We start from the raw sequence: 23,476 nt of genomic DNA on the forward strand, positions 1-23,476 counted from the left end.
CCTTCCCATAAGCATTCACTTTGTTAGACATTCCTTCAGACTTCTCAGTGAAGACCGAAACAAAGAAGTCATTAAGCATCTCTGCCATTTCCAAGTTTCCGGTTACTGTTTCTCCCTCCTCACTGAGCAGTGGGCCTATGTTTGTCACAGAAATATTACACATCTTATTTTTGCATCAACTTGTAGTGTTTCTTCAAAAAAGAAGTTGCTTACAATTTGGAACCATGCTAAAATTCTGCACCGGTTTCTTTCTCCCACTGCCAGTTGAAATAACCTTCTCTGTATGCCATAAGTATTTTAAATCCAGTTGTTTGGAACTGGTATGAATTTAGAATTCCCTTTTTAAAATTGCCATTTTAAAAATCATGTTTAAAACTTCTGCTTCGAGTTTGTAGTTGCATATTAATCTGAGGCATTCCAAAAACGAGTGGTGTAAACTTGCATAGAGTACCTTACATATAACAATACAGCTTTCGTTCTTTTTGCTTTCCTGTAACATGTTAAAAGTAGAACATGACTCCACGTGGAAAGTGAGGTCAAATTTGAGGTCAAAGTAATACTGTATGGTTGGAAGTAAAGACTTATTAGCAAAAGGATACCAAGATACACACACAGATACACTCAGAAGCCTCAAATAAAAAGATGTACATGAGGAAATTGGAATAAGAGGATAAACTAACTTGAGAAGTTTAAACGCTTTAAAATTTTAATGCATAATTTTGGTGGTTGAGCATAAAAAGAGGCATATTATTTTTTCTTCTAAGGAGAAACAATTATTAAACTGTGTTACGGTGTAAATTTCCCTTGGCATATTTTATATGCCCCTTTCTATATGCATCATTGTTCTTTTTTTGCTTTCCTGTATCTACCTAAAAGTGTTTGCATCTCTTCCTTGCTCAAATGGTCCCCTACTACAGAGTGAAATAGTTTAATTTAAGTAAGTGTATAGTTTGATAGAAATAACCAATTCTAGTGGAAAATCTGATGCTTTAATCTGTGATCATCAGAGACAACAGTCCAAAAATTATCTGACCCGTTTCATCAATCCAACTATTATCTGATTTGGGTGCTCTACTTTCCAAGTCGTATTTATGGTTAACCAGTTAGATTTCAAAAGCAAGAATGAGAAGCATTGTAGCATTTATCGGCATACAGTATTTCTCTCTGAAATGAAAAATGTGCTAAGGATGGCAATATGATACAGCTGTTACTTGCCTCTTGAGATCACTGTGAGGGATAACACCCATGGCTGAAACCTCTGATGCCATTTCATAAATAATTTCCATTCTCTGGTGTCCTCTTTGGTACATGGTGTTTTGAAATGTGTGTGGATTTGTTTGTTTTGTTAAACTGGTAAACTTGCTTTGATTACTGAGGCCTGGTCTTCACGACAGAGCTAAATTAACGCAGATGCAATTGATGCAGCTGCATCGATTTAGCAGGTCTAGCAAAGACATGCTCAGTCGATTTCTGCTTCCGTCTCTTGTTGAGGTGGAGTACAATGTCAGTGGGAGAAAATCTCCTGTCAACATAGCGTAGTGTGGACCCTGCGGTAAGTAGATGTAAGCTTTGCCAACTTGAATTACGCTACTAACATAACTCAAATTGGATAGCTTAAATCGACCAGCAGCTGTAGTGTAGACAGGTCCTTAGTGAAGAATTTTTCTCTATTAGAACAATCACAGATAAAGGTAGGAAGCTACATAAGTTTATGGAGAAGTGTAATTCATTCATGTGTTTATGGAACTGGTGTTTCTTGTATGGCCAGGGAAGTTCATAAATCCTGTGATCAATCTCTCTGTCTGAGTGTTTAGGTTTTGATCTGAATTAGTGGAAGATAGACATAAGAACTACGTCAGATATGTATGAGTTCCCAGGGCACATGGGTATAGGGCTGGGCCACGTGGGCTGCCTATGTCCTCCTCTGCACCCTAACTGCAGAGAAAGGAAGTGATCTAAAACTTCCTGCTATTCGAGACTGGACACCAGTGAAAGAGGCCTTTGGAGATTCTTGGGGGACCTCACTTCCCCTGCCCTCCACAACTCAACCTCGTTTTTTTCCCTGTAAGTGTCTGAAAATGAGGCTGAGTTTTTTCTGTAAGGGTAGGGAGGGAACGTGGATGTTCAAGCTGTGTGAAGAATTCTGACTGGCAGCCTGATCTAAGGGAAGCATGGAAAGACAATTATAGGATGAAAGGGAAATAGAAGTAATTGTACTTTTGGCAAATTGCTTTTTTGTTTTTGTCTATCTGTTTTTCCTTTTACATTGTAAGCTCTTAGGGGCAGGCACCTTCTTCTATAGATGTACAATTCCTAGTCCAAAGGGGGTCTGAACCCTGGTTTGGGGTTTTTAGGTGCTACTGGAATGCAAAAAAGAAATAATACCATCATTTCTGTTGGGGGGAGGGTGTTCATGTGCATTTTGTCCCATTTTATATGAAAGGATGGGAAATTTTTCTTGATATTCTAGTTTGAGACTTATACCATATGAGTAAGTGGAGCTTGAGGAGGTTAAAAGAACAGATGAGCAGGACATACCTGGAAGTCTTGAACCATTATTTTAAGACCCCTGGGATCATTTGGTGGTACAATGTATGTGGGTGGTGAGTGCCACTTCCTAAAACTGTTTACTTCCTTGGTATTGTTTACAGATTTTTCTATAGCAGTCATCACTCCAGTATCTGGATGCCTCACAAACATTAATGAATTTATTCTTATCACCCATTTTGTGTGTGTGTGTGTGTGTGTGTGTGTGTGTGTGTGTGTGAGAGAGAGAGAGAGATTGATTTTCTTCTCAGATACATAATAGTTGACCTTTTACCATAGGAGACCAAATTCTGTACTAAGCTTATGGAAATATGCTGGGTAAAGGGAGTTGAGAGGGAGATTTTTCTTTCTCAAATTCAATAGGATTCTGCAGGAGTAACAGTCCAAGTAGGTAGATCTGTCAGGAAACTGAGACCTTATTAATTGTTTTGGGTTTCTTTTCTTCCTTACCAGAAAAAATATAAATGTGTAGTAAAGATTACTTTTTTTGGTGCCTGCAGTTAGAACAATATTGTCAAGGTCAGAAATAGAAGCTGCAGAAGTCACGGAGGTCCTGGAGAGTCGTGGAATCTGTAACCTCTGTGACAGACTCAGCCTTAATTATAATAAGTTTAGGCCTTAACGTATTTTGTATTGAATTCAGATTATTTTTTAAAAGAAAAACTTAACAAAATCAAAAAAATCCAATTTAAATAAACTTTTAAAAAAAATCATAAGTTTTTATTCATCCTGCACTGTATCTAGTGAGGGAATTTTTATATTGCACTATAAATCAGTCCTTCATAGGCAACATACTTTGATAGCCTATCAGTGAATTGCAGAGGTATCAGTCCTCTTTGCATTTCCTGTCCTTGTGTGCCTAGTGACACAATGACCTAAAAATATGCAGAAAGCTGTCTGAGAAAGGAACAAACTTGAAAACTGGTCTCTGGTTACTTATTTTCCAGCAAGTTTTTAAGTTGCATAAATATTGGCACAATCTGTTCTCACAGAACATTGACATCACTTATAAACATTGAATCATTTCCCTTGATTTTTCTCATAATCCTTTCCGGCATATAGAGGTTGAAATAACACGTAAAACTTTCCAAATTTTTTTTACGTAGGCTTGTCTCTTTGCCTTATAAGTGCTCTCTTATTCATGTGTCTAGAGACAGCTGTAATAATCTTGGAAAGAAATGTGGTGAGTAGTTGGTGTACTGAATGTGTTTTCCTGTCTGCTTAACCCAGCTGTTTCTTTGCGGCAATATCTTTGTTTCAATATCTTTAATTTCTTCCTCTGAATCATTGTTTCAAAACCAAAAAGTAAAATAGACGTTCAATTCTAGTGTTTGAATAAATCCAGGGGGTCAAGATTAATATTTTCTGTTGATCATGGTAATAACCTCTGCATTCATTTGATGTGCTCTGTTACATCTTTGTAATGTGTAAATCTGGATTTTTCACTAACCTTTTGTGAATATCTACCATGGTCTCTAAAATGCATAGATTTGTCTGAATGATAAACAAATTCCAGAAACTTTTTTTTGGTTATTCATATTTGACTTTTTTGTTGGTGAAAGATTTCAGTATCTTCTTCCAAAAGATTTTAAACTCTGAATGTTCATTCTAAGAGTGAAATCCTGGCCCCAATGAAGTCAGTGGCAAAATTCCCTTTGACTTCAAATGGGGCCAAGATTTCACTCTTAGAATGAAGTCAAAGAGAATTTTGCCACTGACTTCACTGGGGCCAGGATTTCATCCTAAGTGTTTGTTTAAATTAACATTTTCACACATTCCAAATTCTAGTCTTTCTTTACAATAGTAAATACTTCCTGCTGTTTCAGCCCACACTCCACTTCCTCACTAAAAAGATTTACTATCATATATTCACTATTCCCATTTATTTCACTATCGCTGGACATTTTTGCAAATGCAGCTTCTTTAATGTTTTAGATAATTTTTCTAATTTATTCTGTTTTACAACCAGTGCAAACATAGGCAAGTCTTTTGAAATAACCAAGGAACTAATACACATTACCCAATTCATACGCTTTTGAATGTTATGTTGTCCCTCTGAGTTTTTGTACTAACAAAAACCTCTTGCTAGTGGAAATAACTGTTAAATTGATGCTTCCTTGCAATTAAATTGCACAGGCTAAAATTTCTGGGCAAAGACACTTAAAATAAGTTTTTAAAATTATACTTTGGCATTCTAATTGCTTATGCAAACATTTGATGAGTAAATATTACTTCTTCTGTCTAACTATTGAAATCTAGAGCAGTACATTTCATCCTTGGTGAATAGTTTTTGTTGCAGCTTCTAGCACTATAATCTATGCCCCCTCTTTTTTTCCATTCTTTTACTGTCAACTTAATTTAAGCTTTGATGATGAAACTAAGAGCAATTATTGGAAAAAGTAAATCTCTTGCCTGCCATTTATTCCATGTGTGTGCCATTTAAAAATTAGTCATAAATTGAGGGCCTCGCTGATGTCCCAGAATTGATGCCCTATTTTTAGGCTTTGTTCGAAGGATTTATTTGCTAGAGAATAAAGAGATGCATATCAAAAACTGTCTCTGAAGCTTTTAATTGAACATCAAAGCTAGACTATGTTGTAACTATTAGTTATTACCTACCATAGATTGTAATACTTATGTAAGTAAGCAGTGGCATCACTTATACTATATATTTTTCCAAACATTTGGACAACTGAACTATAAAAGTTCTGTAACTAATTTGTAGTTGGTAATATAAAGTGTTCCGCTGGCTTATGAGAAAGGACTTTGATGTGTATACTGTAACAGTTTCTCCCAAACTGATCTCGTCTAAACAGCTAGCATATTGATGAATAAGCTTTGTTTCACAATTGAAAAATGAACTGACTAACATGGAGGAAAATCCATTGGGAACACTGAAAATATAGCTATCAGAAGGCAACAGACAATAGCTATGATCATGGTTTGTTATTTAGATTGTACAGTATTAGTACTGAAAATGTGCTAGTTTCTTTTTAAACAGAGGGTAGTACAGTTCACTGAAAATATAGTTCCTGCCTCAAGAAATTGCAGCTCCACTATACTGTCTCCAAAATAGATAGTGTAGTCAAAATGGTTTTGAAATTAACACTTAATAAGGCTTTACAGTACAACATTTTTCCCTAAACTGATGCGATGTAGTATATCACTGTGTTTTTTTGCCCCCTAGGATTACAAAATATCTTCATTTTCATAAAACAAGGATTATTATCCCCTTCTCCCCCTCCAAGATACAATGTGAACTTTGTCATACTAGTATTAATCCCTACTTGACTTGCCTTGAGAATGTCCTTGATGGTTTCACTGACACACGACATTTGCTTCCCTCCTCCCCCCAAAGGACACATGGAAAAATAAATAATGAAAGCACACGCTTAGATGTCAGCACCAGGGCTCGTTTTGTAACCAAATGAAATCAATATCTAGACATTCTGCCAGTCTGAAATGATTGTTTATGATGTCTATTATATGTAATATATGCTGTGGTATAAAGGTTTAAATGGCATGAGTTTGGGATGGTCACATTACCGATGAGTAGAAAAGCCTTAGTTATATACATCATCCCATAAGTGCCAATAAGACCTTTAAATCACAATATATTGTGTTTTTGTACTCGTCTCATGTTTAAAGAAAAGCTGTTCTAGCAACTCCCAGAAGATGTGGTGTGTGTGTGTGGTTTTTTTAAAGTATTGGGACTTTTTCCATTAGCCTATAAGGGCTTTTCTACACTTACTGGGGGATCAACATGCGGCATTTGATCTGTGGTTGATTTAGTGGGTCTTCATTAGACCCGCTGAATTGACCATCGATGCATTGTTTTCCTGTCGACTCCTGTACTCCACCGGATCAAGAAGAGTAGGGGGAGTCAATGGGAAAGCGTCTCCTGTCGACATCGTGTTGTGTGGACCCTGCGGTAAGTAGGTCTAAGCTAGTCTACTTGAGTTATGCTAGTCACATGACTCAAATTGCATAGCTTAGATAGACTTTTCCCTGTAGTGTAGACAAGGCCTTATTTACTCTAGGCAGGTCTACACTAGAAGTGCTACAGCTGTGCCGCTTTAGCGCATCTGGTGACCACAGTCTATGCTGATGGGAGAGTGCTCTCCCTTCAGCATAATTACTCCACCTCTGCAAGAGGTGGAAGCTACGTTGGCAGGACACTGTCTCCCACTAACGTAGTGCCGGTGTGGACAGCGCTTAGGTCGCTGTAACTTGTGTTGCTCAGGGGGTGTCTTTTTTCACACCCCTGCCTGACATAAGTTAGACCAACTTAGCAGTGTAGACCTGCCCTATGAATCCAACTATCTAAGGGTCAGAGAGAGATGAATTTTATAACTAATACACTGTTAGAACACTTAGGGCATTTTTAATCTTAAAATAACTATCCCTGAAGAAAGAGAACAAACTTTAAAGTCATAACACTTATAGATATAGGAAAGATACCACTGATGCAGGACTGAATCTTAGCCACACTTGGGGTTGTACAAACATAATATTGAGAGAAACATACCACATTTGGGACAGAAGAAGGAAATCTCTTTTACTACACTGTTATGTTAAAGGTGGGAAACCTTCAGGTGGTTAGAGGCCCAACTTCCCTCTCCCTCCTTTAAGATAAGCACTGATGGTAACCATAGGCAGGATATACTTAATTTGTGCCAGGGCTAAGCACCGTCACCTCCAGGCCCAGCAGTTCATAGCCCTGGCACTTCTTGGCTTGCTATGTCAGTTATGAAAGGAAAAAAATTGCTTCAGCTTTGGCACATAATTGGTTGAGCCCTGGTGCCTCTTTATTACAATACAATACTGGTTTCAATTCCTGCAGCCCCCCTCCAGCTTCCAGGATGTATTGTAAAGTTGTTGCTGTTTTTGTATCCCTGCAGACTGGCTGATGCATGTTCTAATGGCTCACAACTTTAAGCTCAGTCATACCTGATTGATCATGTGCCAGAGGTACACAGTCATAGGGGTAATTTCAGTAGATTTCCATAGAGTTTAAGGCCAGAAGGTATCATTTTATCATTTAGTCTGACCTCTTGCATATCACAGGTCATTAACTTTCACCCACATACTTCCTCTGTAATGACTAAAGCATGACTGAACATGTTCAAAGTACAAGACTAAATGTGAGTAACATGTATATTTTGTGACTTTGGTGAAAACTTAGTCTAATTCATTTAAAAGAAGATAAGAGTAGTGACACCATCTTTCTTTTCAAAAGGATAGAGGAGACCATGAATTCATCTTCACTGTTTAAGTACATAAATAGCAGGTTAAATTTTTGGTTTCTACACTTAATATTTTTACTTAACTTGGTACACAATCTTATTAGTTTCCCTTCTCTTCCCCCCTCATCTTCTCTCCCATTTTACTGTAGATTGAATCATCATTGAAGAAAACCCAGTGATTACTTTTAGATATCCTGTAAGTATCTTAACATATATTTCTTAAAGGCAAAAAGTTACAAGTGTTTTTCTTTCTTTATTTTAAGTTTGGACTTGTTTTCATCAAATTCTATGGTATTTTTTGGATTTCCAGCTGATCTTGATAGAATGGAAGTCTCTCTCAAACTACATATTTTACAAATTAGCCAAGTCATCTATTTAAAAACATAATCTTTTTACCATTGAATCTGATTGGAAACTTCCACAAAATGCAGCCTCTATGTTTTGCCTTAACGTGAATGTAAATGGCAGCGTGTGTGTATGGCCTGAACATTGCATTGCTAATTATAGAAGCAAGGTCAGCAACTGCAGATCTCTGGCAAAAGAGGCATTTTGTCAGCTTGGCTTTTTTTCCTTTCAAATAAATGTTCTGAAATGTCTATCAGCATTTAGGTGCCTAAAATGTTTAAATAAAACTTTAAATGAAAAGAGTAAAGTAACGGAGGTATGGGTTGATACCAAGATCAGCTGAGAAGAGAACACTGAAACAATCTGATACACCGCCACCCCGCTGTAACGTGACCCGATATAACATGGGTTTGCATGTAGCATCGGGGCTCGGGCAGCGCTTTAAAGGGTCCAGGGCTCCAGCTGCTGTGGGGAGCCCCGGCCCTTTAAATCACTGCTGGAGCCCTGCCGCTGCTACCCTGGGGCTCAGGCAGCGGGGCTGGGCTGGCGATTTAAAGGGTCCAGGCTCCTCGCAGTGGCCAGAGCTCTTTAAATCACCCCTGGAGCCCTGCTGCTGCTATTCCGGGGCTGCAGCAGCGGGGCTCACCAGTGACTTAAAGGGCCTGGGGCTCCCCATGGCCGGAGCCTTGGGCTCTTTAAATCACCGCTGCAGCCTTGCCACCGCTACCCCGATATAACAGCATTTCACTTATAACGCGGTAGGGATTTTTGGCTCCCCACAACTGAATTTTATATTGGGGTAGTAGTGTATTTAAGATCATGCCTTTTATCCAAGATGTGTGGCTAAAAATGACTGAGGATGGCAAGCCTTCACCACTTCCTTTGAAGTGTGACAAAAGATCAGATTCAGGATTATTACACTTAACCCCTAAATTTAGATTTGGGTAGTCTTAGCCAAAACATTACATGTGAAATTGGATAACAGGCATTTTATAGTAGTTGCAGTCTACTCTTCTGGTACAATAATCATATTTTGGTTTTAAAAAGCAGATAACCTTGATAACAGTGAGTTTAAAAAAATGAATTAGTATATTGTGAAACTTCTTGATAAATCGTAGAAGAACTAAAACTTTAATTATCATTATTTTATTTGCATTATAGTAGTGCCAAAATCAGGGGCCTTTTGTGTTAGATGCTGTAAAAACAGTAAGACAGTCCCTGCCTCAAAGAGCTGACCAATCTAATTTAAGACCAAGATGCAACAATGGGTATAATAAACAATAGGAAAGTGTGTTGGCAGGAGAATGAGAGGCAAATGGCAATAATGTTGATATTGATCATCGGTGTGCAAAACTTGGTTTCCTTTTGGAATACAAATCCAACTACAGAAGCCCACTGTAGAAGGGTAACTAGTACTTTGATATTACATCTGTGGGTGCCAGACAAAATCCTAATGCAGGTAGAATGTGTTCATTTTAAATTACTGGTAGTTAATACAGAAAACATCTTAAAATGTTTGTTTTGGGCCATATGCTTCAGATAAGTATGAGTAATAGTAAATGTAAGGATTCTTAATAAAGTACCTAATAGATTTAGCACTTGTTGCTATCCCCTGTAATTATTCAGTATACTTACACAATGAAAATACCTTTACACTGTAAACTTAAATCACTCCTTTCATTGTGTTGGAGGCACTGTACAAGCTGTTTAAACACTCACATTAAAATTAATAATTGGGCAGCCTATGCTTTCTCTACAACCTTTATTCCAGTTTAGAATTTTACTTATCTTGGTACCAATACTTAGATATATTTATCTTCTACGTTTGCTAGTTTGTCTCTGGATCTTCTGTCATATTAAGGGACAGGTCTTGCTGAAAAAAGCAGTGTTTGCATTTGAAAATGGGGAAAGAATGAATGTTAGATGTCAATCCATTCAATCTCAAATACGTGTCAAGGGACTTGAATAGACTGATCCTTGCTCCTGTCGATTTGTAAATTCTCAGGTCCCAGTTCTTCCGCCTTTACTCAGGCTGAGTAGTACTTACTCAACAAGTAGTCATGCTGGTCTCAGTGGGACAGCTTGTTGAGTAAGGCAATGACATTGTGCCTTTAAGTTTGCATTAGCCTGCTGTAATCTATTCTCTAGTTCACTCACTATGCTATGTTGCATGCTTTTGTCTCTTGAAACCAACACTGAGAAGGGAATTCTCAGTATTTTCATCACATTGTGTGGTGTTAACTGCCATGCACTGGAGCTTTAGCTTTAGTCCTAGCATTTCTGCTTCTTTTTATGTACAACCTAAGCTAATTCAAAACACATTCCAACTGAAGTAACTGGAATGTATCTTGCAGCGCTCAGGGGGGTGTTTTTTTTTTTCACACCCCTGAGCGAGAAAGTTGCAGCGCTGTAAAGCGCCAGTGTAGCCATGGCCACAGTATCAGTCTAGTGAAACCTGTCTTAAGCAACCACTCAGTGACTAGCTTATTGGGTACTTCACTAAGGTGGCCATCTAATAAAAGTGAAACATAACTGTACTTGAATTATTGATATTTTGAGGTGAGTTAAGATGAGAGCTTAGTTAAAGCAACTGATTTCAGTGGATAAGTCTTAAATCTTGGTGAGAAAACGTGTACTTCACTCCAGGGGGAAAAAAATCTGTATTGTATCAGAATTCAGTTTAGTACCTGTGACTCACTCAATTTATTTGCCAAATATACAATTCTTAAAATTATTCTATAGAATGAAAGCACTAATTATCTCCTACCTGATAGCATGGCATGTACCTACACATCTCTCAGACATGATTTCATTCAATCAGACTGTGCTTATACATAAAGGATACTATGTGTTGCTGTGTGCTAAAGAAAATGTAATTTGCCATATTAATAATGGGTATTGTTAGTGCTTGTTTTGCTGTTGTTGGCAGTTGTCACTTAAAAATTGAAATTTTAGTCACTCTCCCTCACCTGAGGTGGTGAATATATAACTAAATTCCTTGGTGTGTCTATACATTTTCCATTCTTGATGGTACCCTGAGAGAATTCCCCCATCCTCAAGTCTCTGTTAATCAGACCTCCATCTTCCAGGAGGGGAGAGGATAGGCCTTGTCCTAAAGCAGTCAGCATTTTGGTAGGTGCTCCCTTTCCTTTGCTTCCCTGGGGCTGTGTGCATTGCCTCCCCAGCACTTGCATCCTTCATCTGACCAGGAAGCAAGGGTTAAGTAGTTGAACCCATATCTCACACATGTCAATGCAGAATACTGTTAGGCCACTGAGTTGGCCCAAACTAAAGTTGTGATTTAAATTGTGGGGGGTTTTAAATATCTACCCATTAGTCCTCTCACAGGCCTAATTTTTAGTCACTGCTCAGGAGGGATTTCTGTGGAATCAGTCAAATACTTCAGGATTTGATTCTGGTTTTATGATGACAGATGAGTTGGAATTTTTCTTCTAGAAGTCCTTAAATTTGTGTATTAGAGTAATTGCCTCACAAATCAAGTCCGTGTAAGCTGTGCACAGCAGTTGTGCACATTCAAATAGAGCTTCTCAGGCCTGCTTTAAAGTAAAAGCAGTTACCCAGGTGATGTCAAAGAGGAGCTATATGAATCTTGTGTATGTATTAGGTCTACAGTGTGTGGGTTTTTATTTATTCTGAGCAGTCTCAGTAAATATGCTGTATTCTGAACACTGAGTTGATATAACTTTTATTTCTGAAAGTCATAAAAAAAAAAATCAGTACTACCATATCTTCCTAGCGCAAATATTTAAGAAAAAAGCTACTGGCCTTTGACCATAGTTATGCAACTTTAGGATTGCAACTTTAGGATTGCTCAACTAGCTTAGAAACACAATATTTTGATATATAAAGGACACAGTGCACTTTAAAAGACCAGAAATATTTAAACAGAGACAAAGGGGATGGAAGGGGGACCTTACAAGAGTAAATATTTGTGGAGGTAAAAAACAAATAAGGAAAAGATTCCTCTCAGTCTTCAAAACCAATTGCTCATTTGCCTCTCAAACCAGTTACTTCAGCCTCCTTGGTCTTGCTGCATGTTGGGGTGAAATCATGAAGGACTGAAACTAATGGACTGATTCTTGGTGTCACTAATTTTGTTAAACTTTCTTTGTTTTCTTTCCTGCTGTCTGCTTGGCTGTGATCGTCACCCACAGGTGTCTGTTGACATCCAAAGGTTACTAATGTTTTAGCTGTGACTCTAAAACTGAGCTATCTAAGCTTCACTTACAGTTGTTTCCTTGACTGTACTGCCACTTGTTGCTGCTTCTGCTCTTACCTTCATCAGAGAACCAAGATTCTCTGAATCCAAAGGACAGAGAGAACTTTTTTAAACTATCCACTATGAAACTAAAACTAGACATACATGTCATTTTCTTGCTTCCTGTGTACTTCTTAATATCTGTGTACAGTGCCCTTGTATTTATTCCATGGTATTTTCTTACCAATGCTAAGAAGAAAAAGGCTATGGCAAAACGCTTAAAAGCTAAACCCATCTCGGACAAGCCCGGAAGTCCATACCGTTCTGTTACTCATCTTGAGTCACTAGCAACCATAGACATTCCCGGAGCAGACACGTTGGACAAGTTGTTTGACCATGCTGTAGCAAAGTTTGGGAAGAAGGACTGCCTTGGGACCAGAGAAATACTGAGTGAAGAGAATGAAATGCAGCCTAATGGAAAAGTATTTAAAAAGGTAATCTTTGAAGTGTTTTGAATTATTGAAGTCTGTAATATCAAAAGCTTTGTGTCTTAATGATAAAGTATCTATTGCAGGCCACCTTTACATTCTTTACAGTTTACATTTTATGGTGTAAAACTGGATATTTAACTGTAGCTCAAAAAAGGATGCTATAATATATGCTATTAGTATTTTTCTTCAGGAAAAAAATTGAGATGAGTAACTTTTTCAAAAAAGTTTGTATTTGCTAGTACATTTTCCACATCAGCTCACAGAATAGGTGCAAACATGTACACTAACAGTTTAATGTCATTATCACAAAACTGTACTACACTTTTTTTTTTTTTTTTTTTTACCAGTTAATCCTAGGAAACTATAGATGGTTAAACTATGAAGAAGTTAACCAGAGAGTGGATCATTTAGGGAGAGGACTAATTTCACAAGGACTAAAGCCAGAAAGTACCATTGCCATATTCTGTGAGACCAGAGCGGAGTGGATGATTGCAGCACAAACCTGCTTCAAATACAACTTTCCTCGTGAGTGTTAAAGTTGCATTTGCATTAACTATATTTCTGGAAATCTCTCTTCAGTCAGTTCAGTTCTTTGTCTAGTACATCTGCATATTTCTGGGATAGCATTTGTTTACTAAAATTCTGGAAGAAAGTGAAAAGACCTAATTTGTGTTCAGCTTTCTAATAAACTATATGCTATGCATAGCAGCGATCCCCAAAATTAGCAAGCAGCTGTAGCCAGACTAACTTGTTCTGCTTATTATAGAAGTATTTTTAGAATTCAGAATGGACTTTCACTTTTTGGAGGGCAGAAAAGAGCAATGAATGTGGACCTTTTGACTTGTTTATCAAATCTGTGTGGCTAACTAATTTTGCTCATAAGTGAAACATGCAGCAATGCTGTTTCATTGATTGCTTCTGCCACTTGACGTGTTAGGGGAGAGACTGGATGTTGGGTGGAACAGAGAAATGTTGTGGTAGCTGAAATATGCAAACCAGCTTCTGAGGAGTCTTGTGATGCTTTTAAACCCTCCACCTTATTTTAATCAATGTACAGGACACAGGACTTTTGGAAAAAAAATGGCCCAGTCCTGAGTATATTTAATACACCAAAAACTTCATTATGAAGCAGTTAGGGCATGGACGGGGACACACACACACACACTTTACTGTTAGTGCTTCTATCCAACACAGACCGTGCACCACAATTTGAATTCTGCACCCTCCCTTCATTTTTCTATATTCATTGAACCTCTTCTCCGCAAACACTATTTGTTGTGAATGTTTGGTGCAATAGTTGGTTGCGTGGGGAAAGGGTGATTTGGCAAGAAAGGTTTTTTGGGGAGCTATTAAAGGGGATGATGGAATGCTGGCACCCACGGGGAAACATAATTAAGACTGTAGTGTGTGGTCTGTGGAGTACAGTAGCTGTGGTAATAGTAAGATGTGTGTATGTGGTGGTGGATATGTAGTGTTGTGTCTTTACTTTTTTTTTTTTTTTTTTTCATTTTCTTGCTTTTTGTGGTTTTGTCACATAGATGTATGTGTAGTAATCCTAACTACTTCATAAGATTTTTGAGTATTACTTCTCTATTTTAATGCTTTATTGGAGGTGATCCTTACACTGAATGCTGTTCTCTTGGAAAAATTAATTAGGAAATGTGAAACCCAGTCTAGCTCTTCTCTGGTATGAAGCTTCAAGAATGGTTTACAGAAGCAGAAAAAGAGAGATCCTCAGGATTCAGCTCTCCCAAAGTCTTTTCCTTCCTCTGTGTGAAACTGGAAAGAACACAGATTTGTTCAGTTGCTTATCGTGCAATCTTATGACTGAAATTACACTTTCCTCTTTCCATACAACTATTATCATTACCATAAACTCCTTGCTTCATAAAATTCCATCATGAAAAAACTAAAAGCTGCTTTTATTCCTCAGTGGAAAAGGATTGCAGATGAAAAGTACTCCTTCCCCTGTCTCTCTCCCCACTGCAGCATCCCCAATGCTGACTGACTAAATTATATACATTCAAAACCTTTTTGTTTGTATTATTCTGCTCCTAAACTTATTTTTATTTATAAAACAGTTGTTACTTTATATGCCACCCTTGGTGAAGAGGCAGTAACCTATGGTCTGAATGAATCTGGAGCATCATATCTAATCACCAGTGTAGAACTTCTAGAGAGTAAACTTAAGGTAAGTTGGGAACAACTTTTTTTGGTCAACTGTATTTCACCATAATCTTATAATATACAGTACTGTAAGTACTAAATTTCCTCTTTGTTCAACAGACTGCATTGTCAGAAATCCCCTGTCTCAAACATATCATTTATGTGGATAAGAAGACTATCAATAAATCTGAATACCCTGAAGGACTAGAGATTCATAGTATGCAGACAGTAGAAGAATTAGGAGCCAAACCAGAAAATTGTAAGTGAACCAAATCAGGATTACCCAAGCAGTCCAGTGATTGAACTTAATTTGGAGGGATATGTAGTGGTGGTAAAGTATGTCCATTTTACCTAAAAAGGAACTGCCATTTACTGTAGAAAAATTACCAGTCCAGCTCAATATTTTTAAGTGGAAAACTAAAAGTAAAATATTTTTAAGTCTTTTATCTTAATGTTACATTGTCCAAAATGGATTTTGTTCCAGATATTCCTTTCTTCAGTTTAATTTTAGAATGTGACTGGCATGGTTTGACTAAGCTCACTTTCTAAAATAAGGGAAGGTCATATAGAATTAAGGTCAGGCTTGGCTATTTTGTTTTTGTTCACTTTTTTTCTTCTTTCCTGATGACAGGGACAAGCATTTGTTTTAGAAAAGTCTTTACTGATCAGTTTTGTAGCTAGAAGACCCTAAGGCCAGGGTGATAAGCACTGGACTCCTCCCTCCTCCAGTCACTGAGAACTACGATTGGCTGGCTGGAGTGAGAAACCAGCTTCCATAAGGAAGAAGTGAGCGATTATGAGGATTTGCTTCCTGCCACCCAGGTCCCTGCCACCCAGCTCCTCTGTGCTACTGGAAAGGAGATGATGTGAACAGTTAAAGGAGTTGGTTGGCAGGAACTGGAGGCTTATGCAAGAAAGTACATGTTCAGTAGAGCTGCTTACTCTGTGGTAAGCTGCTGATTTCCTGAACTTGTTGCCAGCTCAAAGGGCTAGAGGTAGGGGTTGTGTGGTGTTCTTGTTTTTAAGAGCTCCCCTAAACAGGCCCGGCTCCAGGGTTTTTGCCACCCCAAGAGGTCAAAAAAAAGCCATGATCGGCAGCAGCTCCACTGTGCCACTTTCTTCTTGGGCAGCAATTCCGACCGAGGGACTTGCCGCCGAAGAGCCCGACGTGCCACCCCTTCCCCTTGGCTGCCCCAAGCACCTGCTTGCTGAGCTGGTACCTGGAGCTAGCCCTGCCCCTAAATGTCCTCCCACTCCCACCTTTGTTCCCCTTTCTGCTGCAAAGTCATCAGCCTGAGGGTTATGGGTTTTCACCATAACCAGGACAAAAGAGAATAAATGTCAAGGCAGCAAACTGAGTTAAAAAAAGTTTAGTTTATTTTCATAAGTTTATTAGCTCAATATAGACTGGATTCTGGGTCTGTAAAACTCACTTTTCCACCAAGTGAGATTTTTCAAGGCATCCTGACTTCAAAATAATAATTAAAAAAAAAAAAAAAACTCAAACCCACAAACCAGGTGTGTTAGCCTCTACAGCCCTGGCTTTAGAGCTTTTACTAATAGAAAACTTGATATGAGTTTGTCCCTCATCACTCCAAAGCATAAGCAGCAGAGAATCCTGTGGCACCTTATAGACTAACAGACGTTTTGGAGCATGAGCTTTCGTGGGTGAATACCCACTTCGTCAGATGCATGTAGTGGAAATTTCCAGGGGCAGGTATATATATGCTAGCAAGCAAGCTAGAGATAACGAGGTAATTCAGTCAGGGAGGATGAGGCCCTGTTCAAGCAGCTAGGGTGTGAAACCAAAACCAAGAAGGAGAAACTGGTTCTGTAGTTGGCAAGCCATTCACAGTCTTGTTCAATCCGAGCTGATGGTGTCAAATTTGCAGATGAACTGAAGCTCAGCAGTTTCTCTTTGAAGTCTGGTCCTGAATTTTTTTGCTGCAGGATGGCCACCTTAAGGTCTGCTATAGTGTGTGCCAGGAGGTTGAAGTGCCCCTAAGGTTTGTGTATATTGCCATGTCCTAATATCTGATTTGTTCCATTTATCCTTTTCCGTAGAGACTGTCAGTTGGCCGATGTACATAGCAGAGGGGCATTGCTGGCATATTACATTGGTGGACGTGCAGGTGAATGACCGGTGATGGGTGGCTGATCTGGTTAGGTCCTGTGATGGGTCGCTGGTGTAGATGTGTGAGCAGAGTTGGCATTGAGGTTGTTGCATGGATTGGTTCCTGAGCTGGAGTTACTATGGTGTGGTGTGCAGCTGCTGGTGAGAATGTGTTTCAGGTTGGCAGGTTGTCTGGGGGCGAGGACTGCCTGCCACCCAAGGCCTGTGAAGTGTGGATCATTGTTCAGGATGGTTGTAGATCCCTGAATGCGTTGGAGGTGACAATGATCCTACACTTTCACAGCCTTGGGTGGCAGGACAGTCCGCCACAGACAACCTGCCAACCTGAACACATCTCACCAGCAGCTGCACACCAACTCATAGTAACTCCAGCTCAGGAACCAATCCATGCAACAAACCTCAATGCCAACTCTGCTCACACATTACACCAGCGACACCATCACAGGACTCTAACCAGATCAGCCACACCATCACCGGTTCATTACCTGCACGTCCCCAATGTAATATATGCCAGCAATGCCTCTCTGCTATGTACATCGGCCAAACTGGACAGTCTCTACGGAAAAGGATAATGGACACAAATCAGATATTAGGATGGCAATATACAAAAACCTGTAGGAGAGCACTTCAACCTCCCGGCCACACTATAGCAGACCTTAAGGTGGCCATCCTGCAGCAAAAAAACTCAGACAGACTCAAAGAGAAACTGCTGAGCTTCAGTTCATCTGCAATTTGACACCATCAGCTCAGGATTGAACAAAGACTGTGAATGGCTTGCCACTACAGAACCATTTCTCCTCTCTGGTTTTGGTTTTCACACCTCAGCTGCTAGAACAGGCCTCATCCTCCTGACTGAACTAACCTCGTTATCTCTAGCTTGCTTGCTAGCATATATATACCTGCCCCTGGAAATTTCCACTACATGCATCTGACGAAGTGGGTATTCACCCACGAAAGCTCATGCTCCAAAACGTCTGTTAGTCTATAAGGTGCCACAGGATTCTCTGCTGCTGTTACAGCTCCAGACTAACACAGCTACCCCTCTGATACTTGACTCCAAAGTATGAGCTTCTTCTGCACTTCTCCCAGGCATCATTTTAAAGGGTTTGACTAGAACTTCATTAGGTTTGTCCAGTGAAACTCTGCAATGACATTACACTTTTCTAGCCAAATCTATCTCCAGCTTAACCTATTGCCTTGATTGAATCTGCTGGTGCTTGTTGTCCCTAAGTGATCTGCCACTTTTTTTTTTCCCCTGGTCTGCTTACCACTAGAGCATCATTAACTTTGTTTGTCAGTCTCTTATGAAGATCAGTTAACTTAACTTAATTTACTCTTTTTCTGTAGCTTCGATTTCATCTCTTAGTTTGTCCAAGAAGCAATCTCTTCCTGCTAACGTCCATGTGAATGATTTCCCCCCTCCCCACCCCTCTTTGTACCTTTTGTAGTAGACATCTCTCCAAGCAAACCTGTTCCCATAGACCTGGCTTTAGTAATGTATACTAGTGGGTCTACTGGGAGACCTAAAGGAGTGATGATGATGCATAAGAACTTGATAGCTGGAATGACAGGCCAATGTGAGAGAATACCTGGACTAGGGTAAGAAATGCTCAATTGCCCCCTGTATGTATAAAATACTTTTGTTTTATTTAACTGGAATAAATGTCCCTGGATTCCAGAAAACCTATCACTTGTATAATTTTGAGATTCCTGGTGACTGTTTGTTTTTCTTTTAAAAATGTGAACTTCAGCAAATCCTGTTTTTTATCCACTAATCTTACATACTTCATATATGAAGTGATATTTCAGTAATCACTTTGATTTTATCATGCTCTTGGACACAACCATAAGTGTCTCTCTAGCTCTTTAGTCTTGTTATGATTTTTCTACAACTAAATGAGATTAAAAAAGATAGAAGACAGTATGACTTCTTTAGTTACGTCTCCTCTTGAAATGTACTTCCAAGATATCCATCATAACTGATCACTATGGGGAGAGTCTGACCATATCTTTTTGCACAGGGTATCTGTCTGTAGATTATTATTGGTTCCCTGTCCTTATCAGCATTCCTGAGAAAGTGGAATACAGAGGCTGGTGGTTTCTAAGCAGAAATTTTTGAGCAGATCAGATAACTTCAAGGAATCTGTCAAAGGCCTGCCTATTCCGGGGTCTGATGAGACCAGGCCCATATAGATCCTACATGTGTTATGCACAATCTGCTTAAATACCTTGCTCACTTCAAGCTGGTTTAAAAGACCGCTTTCATTTGGCAGCTAATTCGGTCTTTCATTTTTTAAATTATTTTTGAGATAAAATAGGCAATAAAATGAACAGAGAAATATATTAAGTTTTGGCTATTCAGTAACCAAGTAATGGCAAACTTTGAGGGTTCTTCAGTGCGTTGAAGGATAAAGGAGTATCCCATCACCCCCTTCTCAGCAAGTTTGTGAGGGGAATGACACCTTTGAAATGACCCACATACAAGAAACCCCTTCATTGTGGGATATTTGTGTGGTTCTATGCTGAAAGTTCTCTTTCGGACCATTGGATAGCTCTCAACTCAGGGTCACGGAATAAATGAGCTTTAGGCTGTAGTGACTGATCCACAGTCTACTAAAATCTTTAAAAATGAGTTGCTGCTGTGATTTTTTTTTTTGGAAAGGGGGAGGAGAGAGGGATTTGAAAGTGGAGGGGCTTTGGTTATCAGGCTTCAAATAGAAGCTAGTTTCAGCTTTAACTCCGTAACTGGGATAAGAAACCTCCCACTTGGAAAGGAAAAGGCAGCTGGAGCACTAAGAACCTCCTGTGTTTCACTGCAAGAAGACGCCTTCTGCTAGGATCAGTGGGTGAAATCCTGCCCTTACTGAAGTTAGTGACAAAATTCCCAGTCAAATGCACATGGGACTTTCAAATGTTGAGCATAGAGAATTCCCAGTGTGGTTACCGCATACAGGAGATGATCTGTTATGATGTAGACTTTTTTTTTTTTTTGGAAAATTAGTAATTCTGTCTTTTTGTTCTTGAATATACAATACTTTGTTGCAGTAGATGAAGTATTTTTAGCCCACTCTTGGATCCTCAAGTTAATTATACAATCCTTGCTTTGCTAGACCCAAGGACACTTACGTTGGCTACTTGCCTTTGGCCCATGTATTGGAATTGACAGCAGAAATCTCCTGCATTACCTATGGCTGCAGGATTGGATACTCCTCTCCACTCACTCTATCAGACCAGGTGAGGGGAAACTTTCAGCACAGTAGTTAAGCAAAATCTTGGTGGTTGTACTTTTTTTTTTTTTTTTTTTTTAATTGGTCAGTCACTTGTCTTATTGCAAAAATATGATACACAATGCAGTTAAAGTCAAAAGCAGTAGTACCTTCTGAAAATGTAACCACAAACAAAACTAAGCTCCTAGTGAAACTGTACAATAGATCTCATACCATGCATTTCTATCTAAATGTTGAGCTTTCATCATCTTTAACTTAAGTCAGAATTACCCATAAATTAAAAGAAAACCAAATGACTACACGTAAGATTTTCTTTCTGCCTCAGTAGTTATAGCATTACCCATTGTCACAACTACACTTGATTTTTGCTATAGCTGGCTATGAGTGTTAAATATTCTTTTAGTTCTATGATTTAAAAAAAAAAAAAAAAAAGATTTAATCATTAGTTTGTCTAAAAGCTCTGCTGAGCCTGCCCTGCCTGGCCAGTGATTGATTTTGTAAATCCCTAGTTTTCCCCTTCAGTCAGCTTATGGTTCTCTGTTGCTTGCCTAATAGTTGTCAACGAGGTGAAACCCGTAACAGAAAATGCTCCATTAGCTAACTGAAGGGGCAGAGGCACTTGGCTGGAAATGAAAAAATGATCAATGAAAGGCTGCAATACCTATCTGAAGCCTCCAAATGTAAATAACTGTGAACATCATAAACATGCTGAAGAATGTAATAAATTAGAAGAGAAAATGAATACAAGTTTGTTATGCGAACTAGCCAGCAGAAGCACAGTTTGGAAACACTGAGGCACCAAGAAAACAAAAAATCACATGGATGGATTTGTAGGGATCATGAAAACTTGGTTCCAATTGAAAATCACCCCCTTGAAGTCAGACCATACAAAAGAAAATGCTAGAAAGATAAATAAAGAAAGCAAAAATGATACACATAACGTGGCTTGTTCTAGCAAGCTTTGATTTCAGCAGACGTATTTGGCATGAGATGAGACTGACAATACAACCTTTCTGCTACACTCCACTGAGAAAATAATAATCTGAGGAGGGAGGATGGGAGAACTTCAGAAACTGCACATTACCTTATCTCCTGTTTCTTTCTTTCTTCTCCCCTAACCAGTCACCAGTTTCTCAGTTTTAACGTCTTCATGTTTCTTTATTTCAGTCAAGTAAAATTAAGAAGGGAAGCAAAGGGGACTGTACTGTACTGAAGCCCACACTCATAGCGGCTGTGCCTGTAAGTATGTGAAGGTAGAGGACATGATCAAGTCTACGTTTTAGTCACAGGTATATTTAGTAAAAGTCATGGACTGGTCACTGGCACTAAACAAAAATTCACAGCCCATGACCTGTCCATGACTTGTACTGCATAACCCTAACTAAAACTTGGGCCGGGAAGCTGCAGGTGCTTTTGGAGGGGAAGGGAGGCAGGGTCAGTGCACGTAGTGGGACCCCACTGGTGCTGGAGAGGGGCTGGACGGGCTGGCAGGCTGGAGGGGAACTACAGTCAATGGGGGCTGCGGGGGTGGTGCCCACAAGCACAGGCAGTGTGCAGAGCCTCTGTCCCCTCGACCAAAGAGCTGCAGGGACATGCCAGCCGCTTCCAGGGGAGCTCCCCTTCTCCCCCCGCCCGAGATAAGTGCCACCCTGCAACCCAACCCCTGACCCAGCCCTGAGCCCCTTCTCCCCACCCACCCAAACTATTGCTGCTGCTGTTCAGGCAGTCCCTGAGCCAGCCGCACCAGCCCCTGCAAAAGTCACGGAGGAGAATCTGTGACGTCCATGACAGACATGCAGACTTAGACATGATTAGAAAGGACATTCTTATTTTTCCATATATTTGCTCCTGCAAGATCACTAGATGGCTAACAACATTGATGTGAAGAGTGTTTTAAAAAGTCTAAGGTTTAAGATGCAGCTTGTAGAAGTGAGTCAGTGGTACTGTTAACTATTGGAACACTTCTAAATGGTCTCAGAGGTAATTTGGTTACTTGCCCAGGATTGATTATAGCAATTCTAGGCCAGATTGCCATACTAAAATGTAGTGCTGTGTGAGGCTTTTTCTTTTTCCTAGGCAATCAGCTTCATAACTTAAGAGGTTTATGAGGTGGGATGGATGAGGAAAGGAAAAAATGTGACCTTGTCCTCCACTTCCGTTACCCATTTTCACACATTTATTCTACCACCTTGAATAGTCCCTAGCTGGAATAGAGTATAAATTCATTAAATAGATGACATATTAAGGGAAAATGTTAAGTTAAACAACAATTTGGAAGAGACTGCATAGCTAAAGCGAAATCATCCATTTAAAATGAACAGTACTTTTCTGGTTTTGTTTTTTAGTTAGGTTTCATGCATGTTTTCAATCAAAGTAGTAATTTTTTCCCCTTTTCAATCTTCGCTGTAGGAAATAATGGACCGAATTTATAAGAATGTCATGAGTAAAGTCCAAGAGATGAACTATATTCAGAGAACTCTGTTCAAGATAGGCTATGACTATAAACTGGAACAGATCAAAAGGGGCTATGATGCACCTCTATGTAATATGTAAGTACAGTTAAAGGTTCAAATATCTTCCAGTGTATATGATTTATCAGAGATTAAGAGGTGACTTTTTTTTATCACAGTCTATAAGCAGTTCTCCTTGTGTAAGTAATTTGGAACTAGAGGACCCCAGGCTAACAGACAAAGGCATAACAAGATCCACTGACTAAGTCTAATTCAGAGAAATTCAGACTGAAAATAAGATGATAGTCGAACAGTAAGGGCCATTAATCACTGAAACACTTTACCTAGGATATGGTAAATTTTCCATCTCTTGGATTTTTTTAAAACAAGACCAGATGTCTTTTCAAAAGAAATGCTCTATTCCAGCCACAAGATATTGGGCTAGATGCAGGAGTTACTGCGTAAAATTCTATGGCTTGGGTAATACTTGATAAACTACATCACCATGATGGTCCCTTTGGGCCTTTAAAATCTATGAATCTTATGACTTGTTAGATGTGTCAGCTGAATAGGTAAGGAGGGGTATTAGAGTCTCTAGCCTTTCCTGCAAAGGAGCAGAACAAGTGATATTATTTATACATGGTTTCCTTT

General features: G+C 39.1%; 1 protein-coding gene across 6 annotated transcripts in view; it reads left to right on the forward strand.

Annotated features, from left to right (window-relative positions):
- Nucleotides 1–23,476, forward strand: part of ACSL4 (acyl-CoA synthetase long chain family member 4) — a 53,240-nt gene that overhangs the window by 21,040 nt on the left and 8,724 nt on the right. Inside the window, exons 1-10 of one of the 6 annotated variants that reach the window (XM_032788191.2) lie at nucleotides 6,343–6,478; nucleotides 7,943–7,989; nucleotides 12,314–12,851; nucleotides 13,196–13,373; nucleotides 14,930–15,039; nucleotides 15,135–15,273; nucleotides 18,597–18,747; nucleotides 20,259–20,382; nucleotides 21,543–21,614; nucleotides 22,785–22,924. In XM_032788191.2, coding sequence (XP_032644082.1) covers nucleotides 12,501–12,851; nucleotides 13,196–13,373; nucleotides 14,930–15,039; nucleotides 15,135–15,273; nucleotides 18,597–18,747; nucleotides 20,259–20,382; nucleotides 21,543–21,614; nucleotides 22,785–22,924 — 1,265 coding nt within the window. In that variant the 5' untranslated portion in view covers nucleotides 6,343–6,478; nucleotides 7,943–7,989; nucleotides 12,314–12,500. Of the gene's footprint in view, nucleotides 1–6,342; nucleotides 6,479–7,942; nucleotides 7,990–12,313; nucleotides 12,852–13,195; nucleotides 13,374–14,929; nucleotides 15,040–15,134; nucleotides 15,274–18,596; nucleotides 18,748–20,258; nucleotides 20,383–21,542; nucleotides 21,615–22,784; nucleotides 22,925–23,476 lie in introns of those variants that run through there. The other 5 variants (XM_032788192.2, XM_032788193.2, XM_075068817.1 and 2 more) reach the window with 5 other exon arrangements.

Source organism: Chelonoidis abingdonii, chromosome 8 (assembly GCF_003597395.2).
Source record: "Chelonoidis abingdonii isolate Lonesome George chromosome 8, CheloAbing_2.0, whole genome shotgun sequence".
In the NCBI taxonomy this organism is placed as follows: Eukaryota; Metazoa; Chordata; order Testudines; family Testudinidae; genus Chelonoidis; species Chelonoidis abingdonii.